At 44.1% G+C, this 25,240-nt stretch overlaps 1 protein-coding gene across 1 annotated transcript in view; it reads left to right on the forward strand.

The window, feature by feature from the left end:
• LOC132765744 (alpha-2-macroglobulin-like) overlaps nucleotides 1-25,240 on the forward strand; it is a 93,992-nt gene that overhangs the window by 11,269 nt on the left and 57,483 nt on the right. The window contains exons 3-11 of the mRNA XM_067465075.1: nucleotides 1,593-1,758; nucleotides 3,683-3,735; nucleotides 4,271-4,291; nucleotides 8,768-8,936; nucleotides 11,463-11,547; nucleotides 14,901-15,024; nucleotides 18,384-18,498; nucleotides 20,900-21,009; nucleotides 24,237-24,392. Coding sequence (XP_067321176.1) covers nucleotides 1,593-1,758; nucleotides 3,683-3,735; nucleotides 4,271-4,291; nucleotides 8,768-8,936; nucleotides 11,463-11,547; nucleotides 14,901-15,024; nucleotides 18,384-18,498; nucleotides 20,900-21,009; nucleotides 24,237-24,392 — 999 coding nt within the window. The remainder of the gene's footprint in view (nucleotides 1-1,592; nucleotides 1,759-3,682; nucleotides 3,736-4,270; nucleotides 4,292-8,767; nucleotides 8,937-11,462; nucleotides 11,548-14,900; nucleotides 15,025-18,383; nucleotides 18,499-20,899; nucleotides 21,010-24,236; nucleotides 24,393-25,240) is intronic.

Below are 25,240 nucleotides of genomic sequence, written 5' to 3' on the forward strand. Positions count from 1 at the left end.
ATTGTTATCTTCCTTCAGAGGCCTTTCTTATAGAAAAACAATATGGTTACGAAAACAAGGTTTCCATAACATAAACAAAATTAGGTTCTTGTGGGGTTTTTTGGGCTATATGGCCATGTTCTAGAGGCATTTTTCTCCTGACGTTTCGCCTGCATCTATGGCAAGCATCCTCAGAGGTAGTGAGGTCTGTTGGAATTAGGAAAATGGGTTTATATATCTGTGGAATGACTAGGGTGGGACAAAGAACTCTTCTCTGCTGGAGCTAGGTGTGAATGTTTCAGCTGACCACCTTCATTTTAATTCCTTCAGTATTAAAAAACTCTAAAATTACAACAGCAAAACAGCAGAGAGGAAACAACCAGGCACATCTTAACACCTCTCAACAAAAGATTACTCCAGGCTCAGACAGGCCTTCAAATGCTAATGAAGGTGGTCAGCTGAAACATTCACACCTAGCTCCAGCAGAGAAGAGTCCTTTGTCCCACCCTAGTCATTCCACAGATATATAAACCCATTTTCCTAATTCCAACAGACCTCACTACTTCTGAGGATGCTTGCCATAGATACAGGCGAAACGTCAGGAGAAAAATGCCTCTAGAACATGGCCATATAGCTCGAAAAAACCCACAAGAACCTAGTGATTCCAGCCATGAAAGCCTTCGACAATAAACAAAATTCTTTATACTTCCTTGTGATATCTTTGCTTTAGCTTCTTGCCTTCACGCTGGTCTTCTCTCATGTAGATAAAAAACATACAACAATCTTCAAAGTGAAGGAGATCTCTCCTTGGAGCAGTCAAACACAGCACTCTTTACACTGAGGCATTCTTCACACAGAAGGAAGTCTTCACACAGGAGGAGGGAATAACTCACAGGCACACTTGCTTATATTACTCTACTAGTTTTGCTCAGTCATTGCATCATTTTAACTCTTTCAGTGCCTGTACATCACTTTTTGTAATTAAAAATACACTGTTAATTTTCAATATTTCTGACATTGAAGGAGGCATAAGCCTAAGAAATATTAAAAATTAAAAGCTTTAACTGAAATGTTGGTATAGAGGTCATACCAAGTTCAAGGGTTTGGCTTTTTGAAAAGTTGCTATATTAGCGAGCTTACATAGGAAATTGGTTTGTGGTTAAGCGCAAAGTCTGTGAGAAGGTACTTTCCATTAAGAGGTTGATGGGAGGGGGACAGGAAGAGTAAAGATCAAAGTACTTTCCATGACAAAAATATTCTTCTTTACCTGAGGGTATATAAAAGTTTGCAAAAAAACAGAGGAGGAGGTGACAGTCATTCGCAAACGTTGGTGCCTGTGTGCACTTAACATGGCTGTCCGACTTCCTCATGGCTATGATGAAAATAAAACCTTGTTTTTGATCCTTTTTGGGACTGTCTCCTTCCTTATATGCTCCCGTGACCTGGACCTTAAGTATTGGAGACCCGATTTAGGGTCTCTAACAACATGAGGCACCAAAATGTGTGTTGTCCAATGTAACAGTTAATGAAGAAAATGAGTTGACTGTTCTGGCCACGGTACAAACAGAAAGACCCTTAACTCTGTTGCCTTCCTTCCCTTCTTCCTGTTTTAGATTCCCAGGTGGAGCAGCCCGACCAACTCTCCGGTGGTGCTTCTCACAGTGTCCGTGAAGGGGGACACGTTGTCTTTCTGGAGCCGGAAGGAGGTGCTCGTGAAGAACTTGGACAGCCTAGTCTTTGTCCAGACCGACAAGCCCATCTACAAGCCAGAACAGGAAGGTAATAAGCTCATGGAGAGGAAACTAGAGTGAAAACTGGAGGACCTGGCTCCTATTTCTTTCATGGAGAAGTGGGAATTTCAGCAGGACTTGCTGGTTTACCTGGTCGCATGGCAACCAACACCAATTCTCACTATTTAAAAATTACTGGAGCCCTCTCCAGTTTTCATTCTAGTAACCCTATTTCATTCTAGTAGCCCTATGATCTTGGTACATCTTTTGACAATTCAAAGGGGGGGGGGGGGGTGTCAAAATTTCATGGAGGAAATTAAAAATGCAGCCAGTCCTCCACATTGGTTGGAGTTAGGAACACAGGTCCCCCATGAAAGCAACAAATAAATAAATAAATAAATATAAACACAAAGAAATTGCTATTTTTTTCCCCACAAGCAACATCTGTTTACGGAATTCCATTTCTCCCAGCATGACTCACTTACACTGTGTAGAATCACATTGGAAAGACTTAGAGATTAGACTTGTGCACAGACTTGTTTTCTTCTGGTACCTTCTGTATCTCTAGGAGCTCGTAATGGTAAGGGCCCTCCCGGTATAAAAACCTACTCGCAACGAAAGCAAGCACATAATAAATGCCAAAGCAATAAAAAGTAATCCACAGTAAAAGGCAAATCCAATTGATTAGGAAGAAAAAGGATCAGTTAGTCCAAGGAGAAATAGTGCAAAAAGGTCCATGAGACAAGATACTTGAATTCAAAGGCAAATAACAGCAAAGGCATTTAAACCAGGAATCAAACAAATACAGGAATCCAATAACTTGGCATGAAGAGCGTAACGTGATTTCAACGTTGCTTCGTCTGAAGCTAGATTCTGTATTTAACACTCATATCCCTGCCCTATTTCCCAAACAGCTAGAAATAGATTTTTCCTTAACTTAGGTTCACTTCTAACTTTTGTAGTAATCTGGCTGAGCACCTTAATTGCTGGTTTGTTTGTCTTTGCTGGCTAATAATATATGTATATATGTTGCTCTGCATAATAAAAGAGTAAACACCTTATTCTTTACCGATCATATCTTTTCTCTAGCAAGACAGTGTGTGGATTGGTAAAGACGTAAACTATAACATGGTTTTCATTCCACCACAAACTATCATTGAGGCATCCATCCAAAGGAGTGGGCAAAGGGACCAAGCAAATGGTAACGTAGCAGATAGCTTTGTTCCCACCATGAATTATCTTCAGTAGGTTCTTGTGGGGTTTTTTTTCGGGCTATAGGGCCATGTTCTAGAGGCATTTCTCCTGACGTTTCGCCTGCATCTATGGCAAGCATCCTCAGAGGTAGTGAGGTCTGTTGGAATTAGGACAATGGGTTTATATATCTGTGGAATGGCTGGGGTGAGGCAAAGAGTTTTTTAAAATTACAACAGCAAAACAGCAGAGAGGAAACAACCAGGCACATCTTAACACCTCTCAACAAAAGGTTTTCCCAGGCTCAGGCAGGCCTTCAAATGCTAATGAAGGTGGTCAGCTGAAACATTCACACCTAGCTCTAGCAGAGACGAGCTCTTTGCCCCACCCCAGCCATTCCACGGATATATAAACCCTTTTTCCTATTTCCAACAGACCTCACTACCTCTGAGGATGCTTGCCATAGATGCAGGCGAAACGTCAGGAGAAATGCCTCTAGAACATGGCCCTATAGCCCGAAAAAAAAAACCCACAAGAACCTAGCGATTCCAGCCATGAAAGCCTTCGACAATACAATTATCTTCAGTGTTTCACTGTCTGCACTATTAGAAATTTGGAGAATGAAGGAATATTTCCTTTGATGGATCAGAATAATTATGGAGTAGGCAGTTGCTTCATCATTTTCTCCTTACGTTGAATCTGCATCTATGGCTGGCATCTTCAGAGGATCTGATGGTGTTTTGCTGAACCTCAAAGATAACGCTCCCCGCTTTCTTTCTCAGTTAAATTCCGCATTGTCTCGCTGGATGAAGGCTTCCATCCCTTGAATGAGAAGGTAAATTTCAGCATTATTTACACCAGATGCTTCTTTAGCTGTTTTTTTTTTTACTTCCTTTTGAAAATACTTCCCAAAGGTGGTTCTGGGAACACAATACTCTTTGACTTAAACTCTGCACTCCCTGCACTTTATACTAATCCCTAAATGCAGTTTTAAAACCCAATGGCTATGCTGCCAAATTTTGATGGCTCACTCCCAAAGTAAACAGCTGTGGGGCCTCCAAAAACAGGTGGGAACAACATGTGGTTCATAGGGCACATGATGTCTACAATGGTGTGAAGGGGAAGATCCAGTCCATCCAGTCTGGCCAAGTTTTCAGAAGGACACCTAAATTCATGACACCTGTTTAGTGTAGATGAGCCCTAAGTAGGAGACTGGGGTTATTTGCAATTCCCAAACAAATGATTGTGTAAAACACAAGTTAACAGGTATGGATCCTCATGGGTTTAGCATATGAAAATGACAAAATTATCTCTCAAATATCTTCACAATGTTTGGTTCAACTCCTCTTTTCTTTTTCTTGTCTCCGCAGTTTCCTTTGGTTTACATCCAGGTAAGTTGTAATTTCCAATCTACTTCCTTTCATAATAATTCAATCCAGTTATAAATGCAGGTTGAACATCCCTAATCTGGAATTCCAAAATCTGAAATACTCTGAAGTTGTCCACATGGATGATAGTCATACCTTCCAATGGTTCAGTGCACCATAGCATTGAGCCATGGTAATTACAGTGGTGTCAAACTGCCTTAATTCTACAGTATAGAGCAGTGGTTCTCAACCTCCCCTTAATTCAATTCCTCATGTTGTGGTGACCCCCAATCATAAAATTACGAGTATTTTCATTGCTACTTCATAACTGTAACTTTTCTCCTGTTATGGAGTATAATGTAAATATCTGATATGCAGGATGTTTTTACATTCACTAAACCAAATTTGGCACAAATACCCAATATGCCCAAATTGAATACAGGTGGGGTTGAGGGGTAGTTGATTTTGTCATTTGGGAGTTGTAGTTGCTGGGATTTATAGTTAATATACAAACAAAGAACTCCACCAACGATTGGAGTGAACCAAACTTGGCACACAGAACTCCCACGACCAACAGAAAATACTGAAAATGTTTGGTAGACAGTGTCCTTGAGTTTTGGAGTTGTAGTTCACCTACATCCAGAGAGCACTGTGGACTCAAACAATGATGGATCCGAACCAAACTTGGCACAGATACTCAATATGCCCAAATGTGAACACTGGTGGAGTTTGGGGAAAATAGATCTTGATATTTGGGTGTTGTAGTTGCTGGGGTTTATAGTTCACTTACAATCAGAGAGCATTCTGACTCCCACCAATGATAGAATTGGGCCAAACTTCCCACACAGAACCCGCCTGGCATTGCCAATCAAATGCTAATCAAGGTGGTCAGTTGAAACATTCACACCTAGCTCAAGCAGACAAGAGTCCTTTGTCCCACCCTGGTCATTCCACAGATATATAAACCCTTTTTCCTAGTTCCAACAGACCTCACTACCTCTGAGGATGCTTGCCATAGATGCAGGCAAAACGTCAGGAGAGAATGCCTCTAGACCATGGCCATATAGCCCGAAAAAACCTACAACAACCCAGTGATTCCGGCCATGAAAGCCTTCAACAATAAATATAAACTTATTAGTATTTCAGTGTGAAGTGTGGGTCTGCTTTTGGCTGATGAGATAGGATTGTTGTTGTTGTTGTGTGCTTTCAAGCCGTTTCAGACTTAGGTTGACCCTGAGCGAGGGCTGGGTAAATGACCTTGGAGGGCCATATCTGGCCTTAGAATCATAGAATCATAGAATCAAAGAGTTAGAAGAGACCTCATGGGCCATCCAGTCCAACCCTCTGCCAAGAAGCAGTAATATTGCATTCAAATCACCCCTGACAGATTGCCATCCAGCCTCTGTTTAAAAGCTTCCAAAGAAGGAGCCTCCACCACACTCCGGGGCAGAGAGTTCCACTGCTGAACGGCTCTCACAGTCAGGAAGTTCTTCCTCATGTTCAGATGGAATCTCCTCTCTTAGTTTGAAGACCCCTGGTATAGATGCACCCGTTGTCCCACTCAGACGACAGGCTTCTTGTGATGAGATGGTGGGGAAATTATTGATTTGCAAGGACAATATTGTTACTGCCAGTCTCAGCGGAGGAATGCCCTTACGTTAGCCATCACTCTATTTGAATCCATTCTTCGTAACCAGTGACTGCGGTGTCATTCACATACTGTATTATCTGACTCTAGAACACACTTCTAGTGAATCAGACAGTTACCTTGGATTATCTAGAGCAAATAGGCTTTTGATAGGATAGATAACACTAGGGGGAAAAGGGCTCTTAAACATTAACCATCTCTGCAATCCTAAGCAAAGTTACTTGGCAGTACATTTTGTTTAAAGTGGCTTTGGACAAGCCATGTCTTTGGATTCAGTTTTCCACGTAGAAAAGATAATGAAGTTGGACCTAATGTTTGGTCCCATTTTTTCCCATTGATTAAAATGGCTTTGTTGATACAATCCACGTAGCTTAGGTCTTGTTTGGTCTGCTGTTTTTCGTTCTGGGTAATGGCAGAAAGGATCAACTATAAGAGCACCTAGCCAATCTTTTATGATCCCTTTGAGTCCGGAACGGAAAACGTTTGACCCTCTGTCCCTTCTGGGTTGTTTTTCCGAGGTTTAGGTTTTTAAAATGCGGTTAACTTCTGTAAACATCCCGGCTCGCCACAGTATGTTAATAGTTGTGTGTGGCTTGGTTTTATTGGATTTAGAGCCTACTTTACCCTCAAAATATTGGTCTCAGGCTGCATCAAGACTCTAGAATTAAAGCAGTTTGATGTCACATTGTGGAATTATGGGAGTTTATTTATTTAATTAATTATGGTATTTATTTTCCTCCCTTCTCACCCCAAAGGGGGCTCAGGGCAGATCACAATGCAATCATACATGGCAAACATTCAATGCCGTTTTTAGACATACAAGACATAGAGGGAATTCAGCATTTTTTCCAACTTCGGCTCCTGGAGGTTGCTCAATTCAGGCCAGAGGGGGGAGCTGTTGATTCATCCACTGTGACACCGAGCCTTTGATTGTAATATTTCCTCCTTGCTTTGATCTTCGGCATTTTTATGGTGTCATAAATTAACCTCCCTGCTTTAAGTGGTCCCTAATTTCTCTACTCACAGCTCAGCTGTTTTCGAACTGTTTGGTGAACAGTAAGCTGGGCTATTAACAGTCAGGAGCTCAAGCCTGACTCGGGTTTTGAACTTGCCACCTTCTGGTCGACAGTGATTTATTGCTGCTAGCGATTAACCAGCTGTGCTACAGTCCATGGTCTTTAGCCTTCTTAGCCAGAGAGTGCTGGTGCCTCACTAAACTACAAATCCCAGGGACCCATATCACAGAAGCATGGCATTTAAAGTGTGCCATTTACCATTTACACCAATGGTTCCCAACCTGTGGTCCCCAAGAACAAAAATATGGTCCGCAGCAAAACCATTACTACACCGTTGCCTCGCAACCACGTGGCAACTAGAGCAACTGGTCTTGCTAAACCCTCTTATAGTGTCGAGGCAATGGGGATGTCAGGTGGGGAGAGGCTGAGTACCCACGAAAGATTACTACTACCACATCAGCTCAAGGTTATTAAATATGGTTTTCTATGGGCAAGCAGATGGCAACTACTGATGGCATATGTTCTGTATCAGAAACTAGAGTTGATGTGGTTTATCCAATGCAATTTTCTGAATCAGCACTCCAAATAACCACATCAAATCTAATGTTGACCAAAAACTGTTTTTGTAACACATTTGGTACTAATGTTGGAGAGTGGTCCCTAGTCAAGTGGTCTACGATTAAAGTGGTCCCTGGTCAAAGTGGCCCCTGGTCAAGTGGTCACTGGCCAAAGTGGTCCCTGATCAAGTGGTCCATGATCAAAGTGGGCCCTGATCAAAGTGGTCTCTGGTCAAAGTGGTCCCTGGTCAAAGTGGTCCTCAAACTTTGGTCTATGATCAAAGTGGCCCCTGGTCAAGTGGTTGCTGGCCAAAGTGGTCCCTGGTCAAGTGGCCCATGATCAAAGTGGTCCCTGATCAAAGTGGTCTCTGGTCAAAGTGGTCCCTGATTAAAGTGGTCCCTGGTCAAAGTGGTCACTGGTCAAAGTTGCCCCTGATCAACGTGGTCCCTGATCAAAGTGGTCTCTGGTCAAAGTGGTCCCTGATTAAAGTGGTCCCTGGTCAAAGTGGTCACTGGTCAAAGTTGCCCCTGATCAACGTGGTCCCTGATCAAAGTGGTCCCTGGTTATAGTGGTCTCTGGTAAAAGTGGTCCCTAGCCAAAGTGTTCCCTGGTCAAGTGGTTCCTGGTCAAAGTGGTCCCTGGTCAAGTGGTTCCTGGTCAAAGTGGTCCCTGGTCAAAGTGGCCCCTGGTCAAGTGGTCACTGGCCAAAGTGGTCCCTGGCCAAGTGGTCCATGATCAAAGTGGGCCCTGATAAAAGTGGTCTCTGGTCAAAGTGGTCCCTGTTCAAAGTGGTCACTGGTCAAAGTGGCCCCTGATCAATGTGGTCCCTGGTCAAAGTGGTCCCTGGTTAAAGTGGTCTCTGGTAAAAGTGGTCCCTGGTCAAAGTGGCCCCTGATCAACGTGGTCCCTGGCCAAAGTGGTTCCTGTTCAGGTGGTCCCTGGTTAAAAACAAAGGTTGGGAACTACTGATCTACGCTGCAGAATGAATGCAGTTTGATGGCACTGCAACTGCTATGAATCAATGCCATGAAACGGTGGGGTTGTAATAAGGCCTTTTGCTTGTGCCTCACCAATTTACAAATTCCAGGTTTCCGTGACATTGAACTGTGGCGCTTAAAGTGGTATCCAACTGCAGTGATTCTAGAACGTAGAACCAGCGTACCACAAGCGATAATGTGAATTGCAAGTAATCTGGAGGACTAAAGATTCCCAGTTGAGTGCCATCAACACAAGCAATCCCCTGTCCCTGGAATGACCACATTGCCCTGTGATTTCTAGGATCCCAAGAGGAATCGCTTGTTCCAGTGGCAAGATGTGGAGCTGAAAGTAGGCCTCGTGCAGCTCTCTTTCCCTCTGGCGTCGGAGCCCAAACAAGGCACCTACAAAGTGGTGGTGAAGAAATCCTCGGGGAGCAATGTGGAGCAGACCTTTGAGGTGAAGGAATATGGTAAGACCCCTCTTGTGCCAGTAGATGACTCCATAATTATTGATTGGCTTTAGGGCTGGCTGGGGTGTCCACTTACATAGACAGGCTCCCACTTCCACAAATAGCTATAGCTCCCATTGATCTGGAGACACCAATGGCCCTCCCTCCAATGACATTGCAGGTTATAGTGAGCACTGTAAAGATGTCCAAGAGTCCTGCCAATGTCCTCCACAAGCATCACACTGCCCACCACCCAAGGGAAGGCTTTCATATAGGGTCAGTTGAATCCTAGACTTTCCATTTTTCCTCCACCACAGATATCCCAGTGTTTCTTACTCTCTCCGTTGGTGTGGAATTTGCATAACTCCGCCCACTGCCTCTCCCTTAACCCTTTCCTATTCTTTTCTATGGCACACAGTAAACGGAGGAATTGATCAGCTACTGACCATACTAGAGAGATTTGGGGAGAATTCACCACAAATTATAGGAGTTGTGTGTCTTGGGATGTATAGTTCACTTGTAATCTAAGAGCACTCTGAACCCCACTAATGATGGAGCCAGAACTAATTTGGTACACAGAACCCCCATGAGCAACAAAAAATACTGGAGGTCTTTGGAGGGATTTATAAGAGTTGTAGTTCACCTACATCCAGAGGGCACTATGAACCCAAACAATGATGGGTCTGGACCAAAGTTGGCATGCATACCTGATATGCCCAAATTTGAATACTGGTGGGTTTTGATGGGAATTGGCCTGGACATTTTGGAGTTGTAGGTACTGGGATTTATAGTTCACCTGCAATCAATGAGCACTCTGAACTCCATCAAAGATGGAATTGGACCAAAATGGAATTGGCCCAACATAACAAACTTTAAGTACTGATGGAGTTTTTCGGGGTTAACCTGGCATGATGTGAGTTGTAGTTCACCTACATCCAGAGAGCACTGTGAACCCAAACATCAATGGCTCTGGACCAAACTAAGCGCACATACCTGATATGATGCAATTAGATTACTGGAAGGATGGGGGGGGGGGGGAGTGACCTTCCTTTCTGGGAGTTGTAGTTCATCCACAACCAGAGAAACTGTGACCTCCACCGATGATGGACCTGGACCAAACTTGGTACACAAAACCCCCATGACTAACTCAACCTACTGGAGGTTGTAGTTGTGGGAGTTGTAGTTTACGACACAGCCAGAGACACACAAAGCCCCCTTGACCAGCAAAAAATACTGGAAGTCTTTGGGGAAAATTCACCTTGATTTGGGGGAGTTGTAGTTTACCTACATCCAGAGAGCACTGTGAATGCAAAGACCGATGAATCTGGACCAAAGTAGGCACACATATCTGATATGATGCAATTAGATTACTGAAGGGGTTTGGCGAGAACAAGCCTTGCTTTCAGGAGTTGTAGTTCACCCACAGCCCGAGAAATTGTGACCTCCACCAATGATGGACCTGGACCAAACTTGGCACACAGAGCCCTCATGACTAACTGAACCTACAGAAGGGATTTGAGGGGATTGACTCACCATAGTGGGAGCTGTAGTTTACCCTACAGCCAGAGAGCACACTGAACCCCACCAATGATGCATCTAGAGCAAACTGGCCCAACATAACAAACTTTAAGTTCTGATGGAGTTTTTCAGGGTTAACCTGGCATAATGTGAGTTGTAGTTCACCTACATCCAGAGAGCACTGTGAACCCAAACATCAATGGCTCTGGACCAAACTAAGCGCACATACCTGATATGATGCAATTAGATTACTGGAAGGGTTGGGGGGGGGGGGGGGGAGTGACCTTCCTTTCTGGGAGTTGTAGTTCATCCACAACCAGAGAAACTGTGACCTCCACAGATGATGAACCTGGACCAAACTTGGCATACAGAACCCCTATGACCAGGCCCGTAGCCAGGATTTCGATTCGGGGGGGGGGGTGAGTTTTTTTCAGGGGGGGTTTCAGGGGGGCTGAGTCTGAGTGAAAGAGGGTCTACCCTAGCAAACCTTTTGTATCGTCACCCCAATAACCCCATGCATATGGGATATATTGAGTATGGTGATCAGATCATGATATGAATAAACATAACAGTTTAAATAATGCACCAGTAAGGCCTTCTCGCGGATCACCCTGAGAATTTCGGGGGGGGGGGGGCTGAAGCCCCTCAAGCCCCCCCCCCCCCCGGCTACATGCCTGCCTATGACTAACCTAACCTACTGGAGGAGTTTGAGGGGGCCGACTCACCATAGTGGGAGTTGCAGTTTACCACACAGCCAGAGAGCACACTGAACCCTACCAATGATGCATATAGAGCAAACTGGCCCAACATAACAAACTTTAAGTCCTGGTGAAGTTTCTCAGGGTTAACCTGGCATGATGTGAGTTGTAGTTCACCCACAACCTTATGCCTTTTGTGCAATTAAAAAATTGACTTTTTAATATAATCCAGGCAACTCCAGGTGCCCAAGCTCAAACTAAATGAAACTGAAAACTGTATGCTTATTGTCCTTTCCACTGCTTTATCTTGGCATTTCTTTCCTTCCCAAAGTGTTGCCTAAGTACGAGGTTCGGGTGAAAGCACCCAAGATTATTACCATCCTGAATGAACAAGTGGAAGTGACTGTCTGTGGCATGTAAGTGATACTAGAGTTCTGTTTCTCCTCTTTGAAACCAGAGCCATGAGAGCTTTGCTGAGGGATATTGCAAATGTTGATTGGTCTTCATGGCTTGGAAAAGTAATTTTTAATGATGGTCCTTCAGCCAGCGCCACCAGGAGCCATGTCAATACAGAGGAGTTATAGTTGAGTAACTTTAACAAGCTCCACCTCCCTCCTATCCCTAGTGTTGTCTCCCATCAGACGTTGTCTCCTATCATTTAGCTTTTCACTGTGTTGTCATCATGAATGAATGAAAGACTTCTAAATGCTTTAGCAATTTGAGTGTTGGACCATGACTTTGGAGACGGGTTCGAATCCCAGTACTTCCAGTACTTTCCAGTACTTCCACAGCTATGCTTGCCTTTGGCTCTATCTACGCTGATGCTGGTCTGAATCAGTAGACTAGCCATGGGCAAACTTGGGGCCTCCAGATGTTTTGGACTTCACCTCCCACAATCCAAACAGCCTCAGGCTTCTTCCTTTCCCCCCTCAGCCACTTAGGCCAGGCTCTCTCTGCAGTCTGCCAACGCACAGTTCCACAACTCATCCTCCTTCCCAAAGAACAATGACAAGGATCAGATCCTTGTTTTCCCTACAGCAGAAACTGACCCTATGCAAACATATCATTACTCCAAAATCGCACTGCTTTCTCTTCTCTTGAGAAAAGGAGGCATATGACCAGACTGCGTTCCATTGCAGATATGCCACTCCCAAAGGTATACCATCTCTCTCCTTCCCATGCAGCAGATCATGGTGGGTGACCAGACTCTTCCAGTCTGCCACACTTCTGGAATATTTGAAGGTCTCTTATATAGCAATTTTTCTTGCTGATGTTGTTCCAAAGTTGTAAATGAATGATAGATGTTTTCTCAGCCTGAAACATCCTGGCTTCATCTCAGTTCCAGGCAGATGTTGACTTTGCTTAATTGGTGTTGGTAAACATAAGGAGCTTTGTGTTGATTTCCTTCTTAACGTAAGGAACTTTGTAAACATTTCCTTAACTTAAAGGTCTATTGTCTCTGAGAATGTAAACATGTTGTTTTCCCCTAAAAGTTCAACAGTTAATCGTTTGTCACTGGTCATCAATGTCAGCAGTTCAGGAACTTTAATTGCAGTCCATGAATTCTTCACCTCCTTGTAGCTTTCCAGGCTTCTTCTTAGAATGATATCTCTAAACCAGGGGTCTTCAAACTAAGGCCCGAGGGCCAGATATGGCTTTCCAAGGTTATTTATCCGGCCCTCACTCAGGGTCAACTTAAGTCTGAAATGACTTGAAAGCACACAACAACAGCAACAACAACAACAATCCTATCTCATCAGCTAAAAGCAGGCCCACACTTCCCATTTATTTATTTATTTATTTACAGTATTTATATTCCACCTTTCTCACCCTGCAGGGGACTCAGGGCGGATTAAAATGTACACATATATGGCAACCATTCAATGCCAACGACACACAACATGTTAGCGTGTAGCAGAGTATCGCAGAAGCTCAGAATAATGGACTCTGGAGTCTTCGGTAAAAGCAGGTTTTCAGCTTTACTTAAGCAGCTCAAAATAGACAGCATACACCGTCAGCGGTCAGACGTGAAGAACACAAAACCGAAAGAGATAGGAACTAATTCAAACTGCAGCTGGAAGGAAGTTTATCTCTGGCACTCCCTGATCTTTCACAGAGCAAGAACTCAGGGTCACATTCTCACAGCTTGTTACTTTGCTGTTTAACCCTTCTGTGTCAAACTACATCCTGGCCATACAATTCTATTACAATCACAATCCTATCACATAAAATTACATTTAAACACACATCATACATGAATTACACACTGACACAACAGATATAGACAAACAGTCAGAGGCTATTTAACTTTTTCTGGCCACCAGGGGAGAAGTTGCTTTCATCGTCCGTCTGCGACACTGATGAAGTTCTTCTGCATTCTCCGCATGCTTTTGCTGGAGTGCTTTGCTGGAGTCTTTTTTATGGCCTCGTAAATTTTGTTACTTCTTGGGAGGAGAGCAATGTCCAGTCTCGATAAAATAGTGAAGAGTAGAGACATCAGACTGGCAACAAAGATCCGCCTAGTCCAAGCCATGGTATTCCCTGTAGTCACATACGGATGTGAGAGCTGGACCTTAGGGAAGGCTGAGCGAAGGAAGATCGATGCTTTTGAGCTGTGGTGCTGGAGGAAAGTGCTGAGAGTGCCTTGGACTGCGAGAAGATCCAACCAGTCCATCCTCCAGGAAATAAAGCCCGGCTGCTCACTGGAAGGAAGGATACTAGAGACAAAGTTGAAGTACTTTGGCCACATCATGAGGAGACAGCAAAGCCTAGAGAAGACAATTATGCTGGGGAAAGTGGAAGGTAAAAGGAAGAGGGGCCGACCAAGGGCAAGATGGATGGATGGCATCCTTGAAGTGACTGGACTGACCTTGAAGGAGCTGGGGGTGGTGACGGCCGACAGGGAGCTCTGGCGTGGGCTGGTCCACGAGGTCACGAAGAGTCGGAGACGACTGAACGAATGAACAACAACAACAAAATTTTGTTAAATTAGCCTCCCCACACATAGGTGGTACCTAATTTTCCTACTTGACAGATGCATCTGTCTTTCGGGTAGCAAAGGTCGACAACAAGCTAAACAATTGGTCGAAAGCTCACTCCAACCCAGGCTGGCTTCGAACTCATGACCTTGGGGTCAGAAGTGATCTTAATGCAGCTGACACTCAGACAGCTGCGCCATAGTCCCGGTGCTTGAAATACTAATACATTTACATTTGTTAAAATTGTTCTTCATTTTAATTATTGTGGTTTTTGCACTACAAATAAGATATGTGCAGTGTGCAGAGGAATTCATCATCCTTTTTTCAAATTATAATCCAACCCTTCGACAGTTTGAGAGATTGTGACCTGGCCCTCTGTTTAAAAGGTTTGAAGACCCCTGCTCTAGACCATATAGACCCCAACCATACATCTTTCATTTAATTCCATTCAAACCATATATCATATTTCATGACATATTCCTACAACCTTCCCTTTCCTGAGCTAAGCATATCCAGCTCATTGAGCCAATCATTGAACGGAGTCATGGTTTCCAGACCTTTTCCATTTTGGTTGCCCTTCTTTGGACACTTTCCAGCTTGTCAATAGCCTTCTTGAATTATGCTGCTCCAAACTGGACACAGGGTCATTCCAGGCAAGGTCTGACCACTGCCTTACAGTCACCCAAAATCTTCTTCACAATCTGGTGATAAATAAGAAAGGCTGCCATTGCTCTTTCCTTCCTTGCCTGCTGCCTCTTTTAACCAATATTATGACTGCTTCTGATTTTCAGGTACACGTATGGGAAGCCTGTTCCAGGCCTGGTGAAGATCCGGGTGTGTCGTCCGTATTCTGGCTCTCGGAACCAATGTTATGGAAAAGAGTCAGAGGCTGTGTGTGAAGAATTCAGTGGAGAGGTAAATCTGCCACCAAATAGCAAGGGAAAGAAATCATTTTCTTGGCGATCGTAGACTATTGTTTGAGATCTACCTTTGATAATGTGTAGGGCAAAGGGAAGCCATTTGGGCATGGAGACAAATCCAGTCCTTCCTTGGATCCTGCTTTTGCCATCATCCATATGACCTTCAATTGGTGGTTTCCTAGCTTTGCAATAGGAGTATATTTTACGGGCCAGAATTGCACATTCCTCCTGAGACCTTCCTCATTAGCCACAGATCTCTAGCCATCTACAAAGACAGTGCCCAGGGGACTCTCGGATGCTCTTACTGCCTATTACAGGGGAAACCAGCTGATTCCTAATCCATCTAAAACACAGACGTGTGCTTCAGAACAGACAAGCATCTCGAGGTCTGAGGATGACCTTTTTTTTGTCGTGTCAGGAGCTTCTGATGTGAGAGAACTGGCCGTCTGCAAGGACGTTGCCCAGGGGACGCCTGGATGATTTGATGTTTTATCATCCTTGTGGAAGGCTTCTCTCATGTTCCCGCATGAGGAGCTGGAGCTGATAGAGGGAGCTCATCCGCCTCTCCCCCGATTCGAACCTGCGACCTGTCGGTCTTCAGTCCTGCCGGTGCAGGGGTTTAACCCACTGCGCCACCTGGTATTGCAGCACCACCCAAATACCTGGGGGTTACCCTGGACCGTGCCCTGACCTACAAGAAGCACTGCTTGAAGACCAGAATAATATTACTACTGCCCACTGTGGGGCATTCCCCAGTCTTTAGTCCATTGTTGCATTTCCAACACCACTTCTCAACACATGCACTTTAATATAAATCATTCCCCTCCTTTTTTCCTGGGTGCACATATGTCCTCTTCCCAGCTTCCTTTTTTTTTTTTTTTGGCAATCATTTTATTGTGGTTTTTTACAGTATACATTTTAAAAGACTTTAAGGGAAAAAAAAGAAAAGAAAGGAAAAAAAGAAAGAAAAAGAAGCATTTCTCCTGACGCTTTGCCTGCATCTATGGCAAGCATCCTCAGAGGTAGTTCATCTATGGCAAGCATCCTCACTACCTCTGAGGATGCTTGCCATAGATGCAGGCGAAACGTCAGGAGAAATGCCTGTAGCCCAAAAAAACCCACAAGAACCTAGTGATTCCAGCCATGAAAGCCTTCGACAATACAAAGAAAAAGAAAATAGAAAGGGAAGGAAAAAATTAAATTAATTTTTTTTATGTTGATCTTCCCAATCTTCATCTTCACAGTTGTATACTGTTCCTTCTAATTTTATTTTTTATTTGCTCCTCTTCTGCTTGTTGTCTTGGAGTGGTCGTTTATTGTTTATTATTATTATTATTATTATTTGAAACGCAACAAGATGAGTCCACAGCAGACATTCTGCTGGCTGTTGAATTGGATCACACGTCGGACACTTCCCAAGTGTCTAGGACTGTGTGATGTATCGGCAATTTATTTATTTATTTATTTGCTATATTTCTATACCGCCATCTTCAGCCCGAGGGCGACTTATGGTGGTTTACAGAACGGCACAATTCGATGCCCACAACAATACAAAGATAGTTAAAACATTAAAAAAAAAACCATTTAACATAGATAAAAATTCATTACAAATAACATCAATAAAAACATTTTAAAAAATCCTCCGCATTTACCCCTAACTCTAACTGGTGCAGATCCCAGTAAGGTGGCCTTCTGCAGCTGGCAGATAGTAATCTTGTCAGTACCGATTGTGTTTAAGTGTAGGCCAAGGTCTTTAGGCACTGCACCCAGTGTGCCGATCACCACTGGGACCACCTTGACTGGCTTGTGCCAGAGTATTTGCAGTTCGATCTTTAAATCCTCATATTGTGTCAGCTTTTCCAGTTGTTTCTCTGCAATCCTTCTGTTATCAGGGATTGCGACATCGACAATCCATACTTTGTTTTTTAACACGATTGTGAGGTCAGGAGTCTTGTGCTCCAAAACTCTGTCTGTCTGAATTCGTACTATTATTATTATTTGAAACACAACAAGATGAGTCCACAGCAGACACTCTGCTGGTTGTTGAATTGGATCACATGTCAGACACTTCCCAAGCGTCTAGGACTGTGTGATGTATCGGCAAATAATGTGTGCAGATCCCAGTAAGGTGGCCTTCTGCAGCTGGCAGATGGTAATTTTGTCAGCACAGATTGTGTTTAAGTGCAGGCCAAGGTCTTTAGGCACTGCACCCAGTGTGCCAGTCACCACTGGGACCACCAAATTATTTGCAGTTTGATCTTAAATCCTCATATAGTGTCAGCTTTTCCAGTTGTTTCTCTTCAATCCTGCTGTCACCTAGGATGGCGACATCAACAATTTAGACTTCATTTTTTAACACGATTGTGAGGTCAGTAGTCTTGTGCTCCAAAACTCTGTCTGTCGTCGTTGTCGTGGTCTTCTTCTTCTTCTTCTTCTTCTTCTTCTTCTTCTTCTTCTTCTTCTTCTTCTTCTTGCTATCCATCATCCATTATCCAGCTTCCATTTCTTTTGACCCTACCTTCCCAGAATGCCACAAAGACTTTCTCTGAACTGAAATGAATCCTCCTGCTTTGTCCTAAAAAGATAGAAAGGGCAGCAAAAGCTTTCCTATTAGGTTCTTGTGGGTTTTTTCGGGCTATAGGGCCATGTTCTAGAGGCATTTCTCCTGACGTTTCGCTGTGTCCAGGCTGGTTCATTGTCATTGTCTCTGACACTCTGTAAATGGCATGGCCCGACTTACCGGGCCATGGAGGTTGCGGTGAGGGGTGTTCCCCGCCTCCATTTGGCCTGAGAACCAGCCTGGACACAGCATATTATTTGAGAACACAGAAATGCTGAACCACACCAACAGCCACCATGTCAGACTACACAGAGAAGCCATTGAAATCCACAAGCATGTGGACAATTTCAACAGAAAGGAGGAGACCATGAAAATGAACAAAATCTGGCTACCAATATTAAAAAAACTCTAAAATTACAACAGCAAAACAGCAGAGAAGAAACAATCAGGCACATCTTAACACCTCTCAACAAAATATTTTCCCAGGCTCAGCCAGGCCTTCAAACGCTAATGAAGGTGGTCAGTTGAAACATTCACACCTAGCTCCAGCAGAGGAGAGCTCTTTGCCCCACCCCAGCCATTCCACGGATATATAAACCCATTGTCCTAATTCCAACCGACCTCACTACTTCTGAGGATGCTTGCCATAGATGCAGGCGAAACGTCAGGAGAAATGCCTCTAGAACATGGCCCTATAGCCCGAAAAAACCCACAAGAACCTAGTGATTCCAGCCATGAAAGCCTTCGACAATACAGCTTTCCTATTGTTTGCTAACTCCTGGTTTCTTCTGCAGGCAGATGGACAAGGCTGTTTGACTCGAGTGGTGCAAACAAAGGTGTTCCAACTGAAGCGGTCAGGATATAACATGAACCTCAACGTAGAGGGCACGATTGTTGAAGAAGGCACAGGTAAACCTGATGAGACAGGTGGGATAGAAAACCAAGGGGGGGGGATTGGAGCAATAGATGAAGAGGAGATTTCCTAAGTATAATTCTCTATAGTGAAATCGTCACATTTCAGGACTTACTCTGGATGAAGAAAACTCCCTGGCATTTGAATACAGATTGAGCATCTCTTATCCAGAATATCTAAATCATGTTTTGAATAACTTTAAAACATCTGTTCTTTTTGTGAGGCTTGGTAAATGCGTATAAGCAGAGTAAGTAGAAGCTTTACCACAGTATTTAAACCAAAGTATATCCTGCTGTATAATAAAATGTCACTTAGGCTTGAGAAACAAGTAACAGTATCTTTATTTTAGTTCAACGATTCACACAAGGTAACAATATATGCATCGGTTTCTTTGAATACAGGCAGGGAACAGAGGAATAAAATAATCCTTTTAAATAGTCTTTGAAATATGCCATAAAATGATCAGTCCTTAAGATAGTTGGCAGCCAGCAATTTTTCTTCACTGTCCAAAGTGAGAACAAATGGCAGAATGACAGTTAGAACCGTTGGCCTCAGCAGCCAGCCAGAGGCAGCAGCCAATCAGAACTCTGGCTCCTGGCACACTCAGCCAATCGGCTGCTGACACATCTCTCTCCAGTTAACCCACCAAATCATGGCATTCTTTTTCAAATACTAACACTTTTTATTGCAATTTTCCAGTATTGTGACTCCCAAATTGCACTCCTTGCTCTTCCTGTGAAAAAAGAAGCAAGTGACCAGATTGCATTCCATTGCAGATATGCCACTCCCAAATACATACACCATCTTTCTCCTACTCATGGAGCAGAGCATGGCGAGTGGGCCAGACTCCTCTGGTCTGCCACACTTTTGGATTGTAATAAGGTGTCTTATATAGCAATATTTCTTCCTGATGTTCCAAAATTGTAAATGGATGGTGGATGTTTTTCCAGCCTGAAATATCCTGGCTCCGTCTCAGATGTTGGCAGACATTGACTCTCCATAATTGGTGTTGGTAAACATAAGGAACTTTGTGTTGGTTTCCTTCTTAATGTAAGGAACATTGTAAACATTTCCTTAACTTAAAGAGTCATTGTCTCTGACACTCTGTAAACATGTTGTTTTTCCTCAAAGGTTCAGCAAGTCAGCAATGTCAACAGTTGGGTTGTTGTAGGTTTTTTCAGACTATATGGCCATGTTCTAGAGGCATTTTCTCCTGATGTTTCGCCTGCATCTATGGCAAGCATCCTCACTACCTCTGAGGATGCTTGCCATAGATGCAGGAGAAACGTCAGGAGAAAATACCTCTAGAACATGGCCATATAGCCCGAAAAAACCTACAACAACCCAGTGATTCCGGCCATGAAAGCATTCGATGATACAATGCCAACAGTTAATCATTGTCACAGGTCATCAGCAACTGAACTATAGTTGGGGACTGAACTATATCTCCAAGAATCTTTCAGGACAACAACGCTTCTGGGAGTTGTCATCTAAAAATATTATCTTTTCTATGCACTGCATGTTATGGAAGGAAATGATTGATCAATGAGCTGCTTCTGATCAGAGTGGATAGAGCAACTTCTTGTATTTTTCTGATTTGGAGTACATCGACATCATAGTTTTTCAAACTGTGTTCCTCCAGATGTTTTGGACTTCATCTCCCACAATTCCAAACAGCTGGCTGGGATTTCTGGGAGCTGAAATACAAAACATCGGAGTTTTGAGAAATATTGATCGACATTGTAGAGTGAATACAGTCTGCCACTTCTTTAACTGCCATGCATAAATGCGATGGAATCCTGGGAGTTGTCGTTGGGGAGATATTGGCAGTCTTGGGCCGAGAAGATAACTTTGTAAAACTACAACTCCCAGGATTCCATACCATTGAGGCATGATAGTTTTAAAAGTGTCAAAACTGCATTCATTCTACAATGTAGACACGCTCTTGGAAGCTTCCTGTGTCTTCTTTCCACAGTTTGCACAGATATCTGTGCAGCTGGAATCCAATAGAAATTACTTACTTACTTAGGCGATCCCTCGTAGTCCAAGGATGATGGTCCTCCAAGTGTAGTATTCTGGCGGTGGGTCCATAGGTGACTGTGGAGCCCTATTCTTGACCTGTATCTTCTCTCACAGTGAGGGCATTGGTTTCCAGGTGGAAGGCGGTCGTGGTTGGGGTTGGCTTGATGCGCCTTCCTCTTGGCACATTTCTCTCTTTCGCCCTCCATTCGTGCCTCTTCAAATTCTGCAGCACTGCTGGTCACAGCTGACCTCCAACTGGAGTGCTCAAGGGCCAGGGCGTCCCAGTTCTCAGTGTCTATGCCAGAGTTTTTTAATAGAACAACTGCTCTGTTGACCCTTCTTATTGTGTGTTTTGCATGTGGTTCTCCTTGGCAGGAATGGAGTTGACAGGCTCAGCTTCCACAGATATTACTCAGACTCTCAGCACAGCTACGTTTGAAAATGTGGACGCATATTACAAGCCTGGGATCCCATATCAGGGCCAGGTAAGGTCCGTTGATACCTCATTATTGTGCTCAACTTTGTAAAGTCCCCTGCACATCCTGGAACAAGCAGGTCCAGCCTCGCCATTAGGTAGTGTCACAAACTTTTTCCTCCATTGCAGTGTTTCTCAACCTTCCTAATGCCACGACCCCTTATTACAGTTCCTCATGTTGCGGTGACCCCTAACCATCAAATTATTTTCGTTGCTACTTCATAACTGTAATTTTGCTACTGTTCGTAATGTAAATATCTGATCTGCAGGATGTATTTTCATTCACTGGACTAAACTGGGCACAAATACCCAATACACCCAAATTTTACTACTGGCGGGGTTGGAGGGGTTGATTTTTTCATTTGGGAGTTGTAGTTGCAGGGATTTATAGTTAACCTACAATCAAATAGCATTCTGAACTCTGCCAATGATGAAATTGAACCAAACTTGGCACACAGAACTCCCATGACCAATGGAAAATACTGGAAGGATGTGGTGGGCATTGACCTTGAGTTTTGGAGTTGTAGTTCACTTGCATCCAGAGAGCACTGTGGACTCAAACAATAATGGATTTGTACCTAACTTGGCATGAATATTCAGTATGCCCAAATGTAAACACTAGTGGAGTTTGGGGAAAATAGACCTTGACATTTGGGAGTTGTAGTTGTTGGGATTTAGAGTTCACCTACAATCAAATTGAATTCTGGACCCCACCAACGATAGAATTAGTTCAAACTTCTCACACAGAACTCCCATGACCAACAGAAAATACTGTTTTTTTCTGATGGTCTTTGGCGACCCCTCTGACACCCCCTTGCGACCCCCCTGGGGGTCCCGACCCACAGGTTGAGAAACACTGCTCCATTGTAACCTTTTGAGCAAATACAAGAAGGTTGGTCACATGGGAATTCCCCACTTCTATCCATAAGCTCCCCATAGAATCAAGAATCATAGAATCATAAACATGATTCTATGATGGAAGATGCCGGCCACAGATGCAGGTGAAACATCATAGAATCATAGAGTTGGAGGAGACCTCGTGGGCCATCCAGTCCAACCTCATTCTGCATAGAAGCAGGAAAACTGCATTCAAAGCACCCCCAACAGATGGCCATTAGGCATGGGCAAACCATGGTTCTAAATCAGGGGTCCTCAAACTTTTTAAACCGGGGGCCAGTGTACTGTCCCTCAGACCGATGGAGGGCCGGACTACAGTTTTTTTTTAATCAGTTAAAAAATTCCTGTGCACATTGCACATATCTTATTTTGCTATGTGGAAGGGCCCTTAGAGGGGGTTCTTTCTAGAACTCTTTAGGCAGTAATTCCAGGAGCAGAGAATGGGAAATCTTCCTCTTTCTAGTCTGAACAAAATCTGGCTACCAGTATTTAAAAAACTCTAAAATTATAATTGTAAATAAAGAACAACACTCAAACACAGGGGAACTCCAGACAAGAAACAATCAGGCCCAGCTAATCACCTCTCAACAAAGGATTCTCCCTAAAAACTGTCAGGCTATGAAATGGCAATCAAGGTGGCAATTTAAACATTCATACCTACCTCCAACAGACAAGAGTTCTTTCTTCCAACCTGGATCTTCCACAATTTTCTTGGTTAAAGGTTTTCCTCTGACATTAAGTCCAGTCGTGTCTGACTCGGGGATGTAGTGCTCATCTGCATTTCTAAGTCGAAGAGCCAGCATTGTCCATAGACACCTCCAAGGTCATGTGGCCAGCATGACTGCATGTAGCGCTGGGGCAGCCTCCCTTGGCTGGCTCACGCTGTCCATCGGGCCTGACGGATAGTGTGAGCCTGCCAAGGAGGGAGCAGGCCCGCGCGGCCTACTTGAGAGTAAAGCGCCTCATGAGGTGCTTTACTCGTGAGTAAGCCACGCGGAGCAGCCTCCCTTGGCTGGCTCACGCTGTCCATCGGGCCTAACGGATAGCGTGAGCCTGCCAAGGGGGGAGCAGGCTCGCGCGGCCTACTTGCGAGTAAAGCGCCTCACAAGGTGCTTTACTCGCGAGTAGACCGCGCTGAGCAGCCTCCCTTGCTTGGCTCACGCTGTTAATCGGGCCTGACGGATAGCATGAGCCAGCCAACGGAGGGGCACTGTGTGTGGGGGGGGGGGGCGCTCCTCCTCCGCGGGCCGGATAAGGGCCCTTGGCGGACCGGAAGTGGCCCGCGGGCTGCAGTTTGGGGACCCCTGTTCTAAATGGTTCTAAAGTACTTATAAAACTAAAGTTCTGGTGGTGAAAACTAGGGGGCGCTGGTGCTTTGCTTCTACAGTGTTGCTAAAGTTCTGGTGGTGAACATTTCAGAACTCGAACAAAATTTCATCATTATTTCATTACTGGCAATTTTTATGGCAGAACCAATTAGGAACTGCCATTTTTAATGACGTTTTCAATTCTGTTTTGTTAGAGTTCTGAAATTTTCACTACCAGAACTTTAACAACACTGTAGAAGCAAAGCACCAGCGCCCCCTGGTTTTCACTACCAGAACTTTAGTTTTGTAAGTATCTTAGAATCATTTAGAACCATGGATTGCCCGTGCCTATGGCCATCCAGAAGAGCCCCCGGTGGCGCAGTGGGTTAAAGCACTGAGCTGCTGAGCTTGTTGATCGAAAGGTCGCAGGTTCGATTCCGGGGAGCGGTGTGAACTTCCGCTGTCAGCCCTAGCTTCTGTCAACCTAGCAGTTTGAAAACATGCAAATGTGAGTAGATCAATAGGTACCGCTCCGGCGGGAAGGTAACGGCTCTCCATGCAGTCATGCCGGCCACATGACCTTGGAGGTGTCTATGGACAACGCTGGCTCTTCGGCTTAGAAATGGAGATGAGCACCACACCCCAGAGTCAGACATGACTGGACTTAATGTCAGACTACCTTTACCTTATGGCCATCCAGCCTCTGCTTAAAAGCCTCCAAAGATGGAGCCTCCACTACACTCTGGGGCAGAGAGTTCCACTGCTGAACAGCTCTCAAAGTAAGGAAGTTCTTCCTCATGCTCAGGTGGAATCTCCTTTTCTGTAGTTTGAAGCTCCGTTGCGTCCTAGTCTCCAGGTCAGCAGAAAACAAGCTTGCTCCCTCCTCCTTATGATTTCTCCTCTGTTAGATCATGGCCATACAGCCCAGAAACCACACAACACTTCAGAATTGATTCGACAAACTCCAGCCTTAGACAGTAATGTTCTTCTTCAAAATATAAAAATAATATGTTTTATTTGTTTTCATATCTAGGTGAAGCTGGTAGATGGTACCAGTCAGCCAATTGCCAATGAAACCATCAGCATCCGAGTACTTAGCAAGGAGACCAACTACACCACCAATGACCAGGGACAAATTCAGTTTTCCATAGACACCACAAATTTCACAGGTGACGCTATTGGCATCCAGGTGAGTATTGCTGAGGACTGGGAACTGGATAAAATGGGAGATTACTGCAAACCATCACAACACAAGCTTGAACAAATTGAAAGTACATTTCCAAGTATGAAATACAGTGTTCCCTCACTTATTCCGCGTGTTACCTTCCAGGACCACCAGCAATAAATGAAAATCCGCGAAGTAGGGATGCTATATTTATTTTAATATTATTTTAATATTTATTTATTTATTTATTTATTTATTTTACTTGTATACCGCTCTTCTCAGCCATTTGGCGACTCAGAGCGGTTAACAACCAGTATCAGCAATACAGTACAAAATCATAATCATTTAAAACAGTAATATCAATCAATTAACATCAACATCAATACAGCAGTAAAGAAAACAACAATCCATCACGTCTCATCAATAGAATCAGCATCCGATCTCGTTGTCCATTAATCCATATTCCAGTAATCAATCAATTGTACTGCTTAGTTGAAAGCCTGATCGAAGAGCCAGGTCTTCACTCTCTTCCTGAATGCCAATAAGGAGGGGGCCGATCTAATGTCTGTGGGAAGGGCGTTCCACAGCCGGGGGGCCACTACTGAGAAGGCCCTGTCTCTCGTCCCCACCAGGCGTGCTTGTGAAGCCGGCGGGACCGAGAGCAGGGCCTCCCCAGACGATCTTAACGTCCTAACTGGTTCATAGGAGGAGATGCGTTCGGACAGATAGGTCGGGCCAGAACCATTTAGGGCTTTAAAGGCTAAAGCCAGCACTTTGAATTGTGCCCGGTAGCAAATTGGCAGCCAGTGGAGCTGGCGCAACAGACATTGTTTTAGTAGTTATATACTTTTTAAAGTCTTTATAAACTTAAA

This window comes from Anolis sagrei, chromosome 2 (assembly GCF_037176765.1).
Source record: "Anolis sagrei isolate rAnoSag1 chromosome 2, rAnoSag1.mat, whole genome shotgun sequence".
In the NCBI taxonomy this organism is placed as follows: domain Eukaryota; kingdom Metazoa; phylum Chordata; class Lepidosauria; order Squamata; family Dactyloidae; genus Anolis; species Anolis sagrei.